Source organism: Centroberyx gerrardi, chromosome 10, assembly GCF_048128805.1.
Source record: "Centroberyx gerrardi isolate f3 chromosome 10, fCenGer3.hap1.cur.20231027, whole genome shotgun sequence".
In the NCBI taxonomy this organism is placed as follows: domain Eukaryota; kingdom Metazoa; phylum Chordata; class Actinopteri; order Beryciformes; family Berycidae; genus Centroberyx; species Centroberyx gerrardi.
The window spans coordinates 27,808,942-27,817,825 of NC_136006.1; the positions used below are offsets into that span (position 1 = coordinate 27,808,942).

Genomic DNA, 8,884 nt, shown 5'->3' on the forward strand with positions numbered 1-8,884 from the left:
TTTTCAATCCACCAGACCTTGAAAAGTGGGGGCGCAGATAAGAAAAAACCTCACTTAAATGGTAAGAAACCTTTAACTGTAATGACACATCGATTGTCTGCTGCTATTTCCAAGCTCTGCGAATATCTCTGCTTCAGTGGACGCTTTACACTTTACACACCAAGCGATAAGACGATGTCCACTCCTGCCAGTTCGTAATCGCAACACGTGCATCTTCAGGAATGAAAACAAGTAGGGTGTGTTTTAAGAAAACCGTCTTTTTGACAGTTGCCCGGTGTTGACAGGCCACAATGGCTCCCTTTGTCTCACCTCCATTCCTTTAAGTGGAAAAAAAAGTGGTATAAATAAATGTACCGTCAAGTAAGAATGCTGCAACGTTCTGAGCCTGAGACTGAATACTTTATGCTTTAAGAAGACACGGTGCAGGGAATTAAGCATCGTTACAGTTCTTCATGATATCATTATTTACATGGTGGAAAACAGCTTCATTTTGGGTCACATTTCCAGCGTAAAGTGTTAATACTGGCGGTGAAGAAAGAAAACATTGAGCATAAATGTGAGGTAAAGGAGGAATACGGTGGGTGAGAAAGAGATGGAAAACACACTTTTTAACAAATTGTGCTCTTGGAATTATAAGGTTCTATCTGATCAAATATTCATGATCTTGGAATGTTACCTTTTGCTTGTGTGCTGTATTTTTTTTTTTTTAAAACAAACCTTTTGGGGTGAAACATTTAAAAAGACATTAAGTATATACAGTATCTTACTATCTCAGAACTGCTTCCACTCAGATAGAAACTTATCATTCGAAGCCCACGAAATGGCAAGTTGAGAACTTCGTTATGAAGCAGCACAGTGTCCATCTGACTCATTGTAAGACACTTGTTTCCTCACCAGTGTTACTGGCGTTAATGACACAGAACAGAAATGATGCAACATAACCCGAGCTTGTAGGGAAGGATTCAAATTCCCTCACTTAGAAAATGAACCTGCGGATTAAAGCGGTACAGCTTACAGTAAAACACGCCTGACATCCCAGTCTTGGCCTTTTGAGAACATGAGGTTCAGTCACAGTGGTCGTCACAGACCTGATTGCACAACTCTGAAAACATAAAAAGTAAAAAATATACTATAAAAACGCTTCAAATATCTTGTGTGACGCGCACAAGTCAACGTCACGTTCAACACTGCTTTTTGGCACTTGTGTCAGATGCAGTCAGATGAAAATCAGTAGACTATTTTCCAGTGTGTGGGCTGTTCGCACTCTTTCTCCGTGTCCCCGCAGAAACGGTTGTATGTGGTTTTGGGGTCGAAGCCCAGGATCTCCCTCTCTTCGTGGATCCGGAAAGAGAAGGTGGAAACGGATGTTCCTATGAAGAACCTGGGAAGATACCGGCAAAATGACATTAGTGAGGCAGGAAATGCACACCTTGGAATATTACGTGAAAACGTGATGACTACATCGGACAGCATGTACGGTCAGCCTAAAACTAGTTTTTCAAGTTGAAATATTTTCCATGGGTAGGTTAAACCGTGACAAGGGATTTAAAAATGATTTAAGGCCCCATTAGCATCAGTCATTTGTTTGGGCATGGGGCCATATTTCAAAAGATATTCCAGTATTAACACACTGGAATTAGTGTATTAGTCTGAGGCCTCAATACTCACCTTTTAAAAAAATCATTAGCAGTGAGTTACTTACACGGTGTGTGCTGCAATTCTGTTCGATAAACTTAAGAAAATGAATGAGGCTCAAAAGCTGTTCCTGCAGTGAAAATCCATACAATTTATGGATGATTTATTTTGCTCATTATGTATTGAATTTATGAAACCAAACAAAAACCTTCAAAATAAATTGTTTTTTTTAAGGTGCTCAGTATTTTCTATTTATTCTATTGCCTTCACCTTCAATTAGCCCCATCTGTACCTTACATGAAGGGAAAATAGAAGCAAGGAAGTAGAGCTGCAACGATTAATCGATTAGTTGTCAACTATTAAATTAATCGGCAACTATTTTGATAATCGATTAATCGGTTTGAGTAATTTTTTAAGAAAAATAAGTCAAAATTCTCTGATTCCAGCTTCTTAAATGTGAATATTTTCTGGTTTCTTTACTCCTCTATGACAGTAAACTGAATATCTTTGGGTTGTGGACAAAACAAGACATTTGAGGACGTCATCTTGGGCTTTGGGAAACACTGATCGCCATTTTTTACCATTTTCTGACATTTTATAGACCAAAAAACGAATCGATTAATCGAGAAAATAATCGACAGATTAATCGACAATGAAAATAATCGTTAGTTGCAGCCCTACAAGGAAGTGATGTACCTGGCGTGTGCACAGATCCACTGGTCAATGATAGCCACTCCTCCATCCTTGAGGAGCTCCAGGTCCTCCCAGGTGGGCTCAAAGCGTACCATCTCTGGCAACATCCTCTTCAGATCCTCCAGCTCTGCAAGATCAGACAGATTATGTGATGATTCATTCATTGCTTTTATTTGATAATTCAGAGAAGAGCAATATAAGTCATATACTGCCTTTAACTTAAGACCATATCAAGCATGTGTTAATCTTTAAAAACTAGGGTAAAAACCAAGGGTAACACCATGAAGGTAACTACCTTATTTCCATTGTGGTCTTTAATTGGAGGTGGGGGTGTGGAGAAATGGCAGCATGATGGTAAAGTTTCATTGCCAATGACAAAACATAATATCGATCCCATAGTCCATCTATGTGACTTCAGATTAGGGTTAGATCGATATATTGGGACGATATTGGCCTTTTATTAAAAATCAGCCAGTCAGTATCATCCACTGCTGATATGATGGATGGATACGATGCAGTTTGGTTGATTACATATTTATTTTATAATTGATCAATACTACACTGGTTGTCTATGGGAAGCCCTTCACTTGAATTAATTCTAACTGGGTGGGGAACTAAGTTTTTGATCCACTAGCCCTGTATCTGGTAGATTCCTACATTCTACCAGCCACTCACATTTTTTACCAGCCACTTTTTATAAAAAGATTCTTGGCACACCCGTATGTATGTGCCAGGTGCGCCGGAGGGGAAAAGATCAAATCAAAATCTATTGACTCTTCACTTGGTCATGTGACCTTCGTCAGGTATCTAGATACCTGATATCCTGATACCTGACGAAGGTCACATGACCAAAATGTTGCGCCTTTAAATAAAGCTCTTGTAAATGAAGACAGTGTGCAGGAGTCTACAGATTTTTACCAGCCACTTTTAAAAAGGCTAAATATGATACATGGTTTGGCAAGATGGCCCAAAAACCAGTTGCATATCTTGCTTTGCTTGTCACCTCTTCTTAATAAATTGTCACTTTTTTTTTGCCCCAATGTCTCCTCTTTTGCTTGCAGCAACGCACCACCTCTCTTATTATCTGTGTCTGCTGGCCTCTTAACTCCAACAATATGTCGCCATACTCTGCTTCCAGTTTGACATTCTATCTCGCCTCACAAACTAACCTGACGGAGTGGGCAGTGAGGCTGCCTTATTTAACGTTTGGTAATGAGGTTTCATACTGAAACGATTGCTTTTCAATCTCCGTAGTTAAGTACGGTGCCCCGGAATGGCAATGGGGAGTTCTATTTAAGTTTTCCTTGGTATCGAGATTTCATATCGAAATGATTTGTTTTGAAATTACGTATGAGTACGGTGCCCAGGAGTGGTCATGGGAAGAAAAAAAAAAAGACATAGCGGACGTAAGCAGAGGGTAGTGCATAAGCATTGCTGTGGGAGCTTCATTAAAGGTCTGCTAACTGGTGATTTTTTTTCCCCCAGTTTGGGCAAACTTTGCCACTGTGGCTGGTTGACCTAACACATTTCATCTTGGATCATTTTAAATTGAAGATGACTTTACGTGTGCCGTTGTGTCATTACCTTCCTCGTCTGCGTCTGTCGCAACAAAGACCTTGTCGAGTTTGTGCTTCTTCATCAGGCAGCGGATTTTTTTGACCGCCCCTTTAAGGCTGGGTACGTCCTCTCTGTGACCCCAGATGAAGTCCTTCCTGCGGAGGTGGACGCCCAGGTACGACCCGCCTTTAGCCGAGCCCAGCTTGGCCTGAGGAGGACATACAGTAATAGCAGACCACCAACTGATTATTCAGTAAACCTGAAAACTGGCTAATCTATGAAATTATAAAAACAACAAGTACAGACTTAACAAGTACAGTCTCACAGAGCGTTTGTGGCAATGACATCTAGTGTTTTTTTCAGAATACCAGAAGATGGTTGTGTGAAAATTTGTCAAGCTTCATAGTTAATGACACATTTTCACAATAACATAACTTTTATTTCCTTTAATTAATTAGATACTGCTCAATAGAGAACAGACATGATCTATGGAAAATTATTTTCTCAAGTGCTGTAAACCATGATGAGGTTTTGATAGTGTATGGGAATAGATGAGTGAAGAGTCTCAACCTTGACTGACTGACCTGAATCTGCCTTTTGATGACCACAGTGTTGTGGCAATAGGCTCTAAAATATATCATAATGCATGGACAGACAGACTGAACACACTGACTCACCTTCATGCGAGTCCAGTCCTCACTGTATACTGTTTGGTCGCTGCTATCTGTAGAGTTGAGGTACTTTGCTCTGAAGTCATCTCCTATGAGCCGCAGGTGCTTGGCAAAAACCATGCTGCGGCGCGTCTACATTCAATACAGACACAATTAACATCACTTTATAGTCCAGGTGGTGTGCCTTGACATAAGAACCCCCCAACCCCCCAACTTGAAGAAATAAAAATAAAAAATAACACCTGCTACATACAAAGCGATGTACACCTGTTGTTACAACACATTTTATATACACAGTGGCGTACACCTGTTGCAACACCTGTTACATACACCTGTTACAGCACCTGTTACTATACACAGCAGCCAAGCACAGCATCTGCTGGGTAAAATCAATATTGCAGGAGAAAGAGACAGGCACAGGCACTCCACATTCTTTTTATACCACTGCAAACCAGGACTTTTGCACACCATACATTTTCCCGCATTAAACCCTGGATTGAGAAAACGATCATACAGTACATATTATTACCTGATCACTATTAGAAGTGAGATTAACCCATAACTTCACTTACATCCCAGTAATCCTTCCCAGCATAGTGGTCGTGGAGGACTGTCTCTGCTCTGTCCAGCATGACTGACCTGCAAAAGAGCAGCATGTGCAAACAGGTTCATCCCTGTCACTATCGCCAAGAGAAAACAAACTGTACTATATACCACACTGAAATAGCGAGGCAGTTAAATAGTCTCTCAGCTATTCACATATAGAGGGATTTCAGGTGACGTAACACATCCTCTGGCAGCCATATTGGGGGTCCTCAGCTCTTGGCAACTACAAGCTGAGATCAGCTAATGGCATTTCTAAACTTACGGCTCAAAAGTGTGGAATAGATAAGGTTGATTTCTGTGCCATTTTTTGACTAGAGACTGATCATTTCTGATACATTTGATCTATTTTGTGTTAAGATAATGTCAGCTTGTTAGTTTGCAAGCTAACCCTAGTATGTGGTCTGCTAAACATCACTATCTTGTTAACACATCTGATTTGCACAATAACTAATAACACGTGGCTAGCAGCTAGCGTTAGTAGTGGCTAGTAGCTGCATGTTAACTTGAATATTAGTTGTTTTGACAAAATAACCAAAAAACCAAAAAAGCCAAAAAACTACTTTTTGTTCAGGTTAACTGTGCTGACTCTTCTCGAATGTTTTGCAGTAGAGACTAGGGCTGAAGACAAGACAATTCTACTTTATCAGACCATTCACTAGTTATAGCATTACTGAATTGACCTACATCCACACCGCAACAAATTTTTCAAATATCTGTTTCTATTCTGGCTGGTATACATTTTGATATGATTTGCCAATGAAAATCCAAAGATTGAACTGCAACTGAAAAGCCTCTATAGGTAGTTAGATATTCACTTTATAACCACTACATAATAATCCACAGACAGAAATCCCTCTGTGTGACTTTTTGGGTCACCTGCAAAGGACTGGCAAACTTAAAAACCTTCCAATAATACATTTTAATTTAAATTAATATACATTTTTCATCGAAATCTGTCACACTGCCCATTTTCAGTGCTATTTCATGTGTAGAATCAAGCACTGTGTATTAATTTAAAACTTGTTCACTCACTTAAAAAAGAAAATGGATCAAGGTTGCAATTCATCATGAAGTGCAACAGAACTCAATACACCCGAGGCATTCAAACATTGTCATCTCAAAAAGTTACCAGTCAGTGTGGCGGGTGACCTTTATTGATTTATCTGTCAAAGACAAATTTAACCAGCATTTGGCACTTGGCAGGTGTTATTTTCGGACCCTGTGTGTGGGAAATCTGTGCATTATGTATAACATCATCCCGCTGTTCTGTGGACTTACGTTGCTGTGATGTTTTTCTGAAGAACCGGCGCCAGGATGGAGGCGTGGCCTTGGGCTGACATACACGTGACATTTCGAGCTCTCGTCTCCTCGTGGCCCCAAAACCAGCCCCTGAGAAACAGACAGAGGGGAGACAGGGACATGGCGATGATGAATGGAGAGGTGAGAGAAGTACGACTAGTAAGGCGGAGGAGTACATCATTTATACAGAATAACTGTGAACCTCATCCATCACTGTCTCAAATAGGTCTGCTGTGTTACTCTACCGCTGTGTTAATCTAGAGTCACTTTGAGGGTGCCATCACACCTACAGTTCATTTTCTTTGGTCCGAACTATAGTGGAAAGGTTTTAGTTTTACATTTTTTGGATTTGGTTTGTTTGGGTTCACACTGTCTAATTGCATGTGAACCAGGTCTTGTAAACAAAAGGCACATGGACTCAGAAGTAGCTCATTTATTGGACAGAGTTTTGGTAATCTGTCACTTTAGCATGATGATGTCTGCGATGTCTTTGTGTTCATACTAGTTAAGATCACATTAAGAAACAGCTGCAATGTGAGCATCAGTCCAGACTGCAGTTTGACTTCTTGCCCTCAGTTCATTTTGTTATGTCAGGCTTTCCAAGCATGAGGATCTGCTGGCTATCAGATGACATCCCTCTCCTTATACCCTTCGTTTAGGGATTGTTTCCTTTAACTGGTTCGGATTACGTTCTCAATGCCAACAAACCAGTTTGCTTGGAAGAGGATCTTTTAGGTATCTCAGTTTGGTTGTTTTCTGCCACCCAGGTTTGAATGTCATTGTTCTCACCTGGCCAAATAAACCAAACTAAAGGAGTAAACGCTGCAGAGGTTGGATAAACCACTCCAAAACATGCTTGGTGTGAATGTGCCCTAAGAATTGATTTCAGTAAAAGCAGTTTGGGACCATGGTCCATTTTCCCATATTGTGTTACTCTACCTGTAGTAGTTCTGTTTATCTTTGGAGTACATCAACTTCTCAATGCAGGGCCGCTCGTCAACTTTCTCCTCCCACTTCCCATCAGTCCATCCCTCAGCGTAGTTCTGCAGCACCAGGACCCTGTCGATGAACGGGCCTCCGGACTCTGGGCCCAAGAGAGGAACAAGATACATTGATTAACTGTGTTGGGCATAACTGAGCTAAACAGCACTGTGTTTTAGCGGTCTAACCCTAGTCCGAGTCACTAAAGAAAAGGCTCACCGGCGATGAATTCCTCGTACTCAATGACGGGCACGTTGGCCTGCAGGCTGGTGAGGCTGAAGAACTCTCCCCAGGGGATGCGGACCTGGTGGATGTCGGGGCTCTGCCAGTGGTAGAGGCGACCCCAGGGGGGCAGCACCAGCACCCAGTCGTCCCCCTCCTTCCTCAGAGACTTCACCAGGGACGCCATGCGGATGTAGACGTCCCGCCGCAGGTTGAAACCCTCCGGGGGGTTCACGTCGTACAGCAGGTACCTGAGGCCACAAGAGAGGCAGTGAGATGCTTGAGGTTGCCAAGCCAAGGGAAAGTATATCTGCTGTCTACTTAGTCATCACAATACATCAAACCCAATGCATTTAGTGTGTCATTTAATATTTGTGTAATATTATGTCAAGTTTTGTCAGGTGTGGGGCTTATATTGTGCTAATACCCTGTCCAATTTACAACATTAACTCTTGGGACCTACATTTTGAAGTATTTTATTCTGAAAACCGGTACTTATTTCGTAGCAATATAATTACCATGATATGTTAAACAAAAAACAGTTATGCCGACGAGGTCATTGCAATAAAATTTCAACATTTATTGCTGGTTCGCCTATTACCCACAATTCTCCCCTACCAAAATACACAGTGGAGAGCGAGCAGGCAATGTGAAACAGTAATAAAAGTTGAGATTCTATTGAAATAAAGTGCTGCCTGGTGGGTCGTCTATACGCCGAATTTACGAGAAGACGGTAATGTTTCATAAAAGGTTAGATTCTACCAGGTAACGTTACGTATGTTTGCAAATACGCAAGGCGAAATTAAACTGCAGATTTTTTGAATGGAGTTTGGTATGAGGTTCTCTCTATACGAGAGAACAGGGCTTATTGACTCCCGGCCAAAAAGGAATAGTAGCCAGGAGAGAAACCTCTCGCTGTGGTAGTCTATTATCTAACGCGAGCAACTGAATATCACATTATGGAACTGATGAATATCAATGCAGTTACATTAGCTAACGGCTAGAAAGCTAATTGTACACTGAATAGCAGCAAGCAATCTCACCGTAGGTCCCTAGCTGCAGCGACGGGTACGGTGGCCGTGCGGCTTGCACTGAACACATCGTCTGAGTTTACAGAAACTACTGCTGTAAAAACGATAAGCAGAGACAGACAGAATTTGACGAAAGATTGCGTTGAAACAATCAATATCACTGGACTAGGCACTGCTCTGTGCGCCATA

General features: G+C 41.3%; 1 protein-coding gene across 1 annotated transcript; it reads right to left on the minus strand.

Moving 5' to 3' along the window:
• Window positions 1–429: 429 nt before the first annotated feature.
• Window positions 430–8,884, minus strand: pofut2 (protein O-fucosyltransferase 2). The gene is made up of 9 exons (XM_071923133.2): window positions 8,708–8,884; window positions 7,662–7,915; window positions 7,401–7,545; window positions 6,441–6,551; window positions 5,129–5,195; window positions 4,563–4,688; window positions 3,913–4,093; window positions 2,332–2,455; window positions 430–1,381 (listed from the first exon to the last, which is right to left on the minus strand). The coding sequence occupies exons 1-9, from the start codon at window positions 8,881–8,883 to the stop codon at window positions 1,228–1,230; spliced, it is 1,338 nt and encodes a 445-aa protein (XP_071779234.1). The 5' UTR covers window position 8,884; the 3' UTR covers window positions 430–1,227.

What these genes read in the sequence shown, in the direction of transcription:
- pofut2 (XM_071923133.2), bottom strand. Translation starts at nt 8,883, where the DNA reads ATGGCGCACAGAGCAGTGCCTAGTCCAGTGATATTGATTGTTTCAACG. An exon ending in CAGAAAAACATCACAGCAAC is followed by an intron (nt 5,196 to 6,440) that starts GTAAGTCCACAG and finishes GCTCTTTTGCAG; the next exon opens with GTCAGTCATGCTGGACAGAG. An exon ending in CTGGGAAGGATTACTGGGAT is followed by an intron (nt 4,689 to 5,128) that starts GTAAGTGAAGTT and finishes TATTGAATGTAG; the next exon opens with ACGCGCCGCAGCATGGTTTT.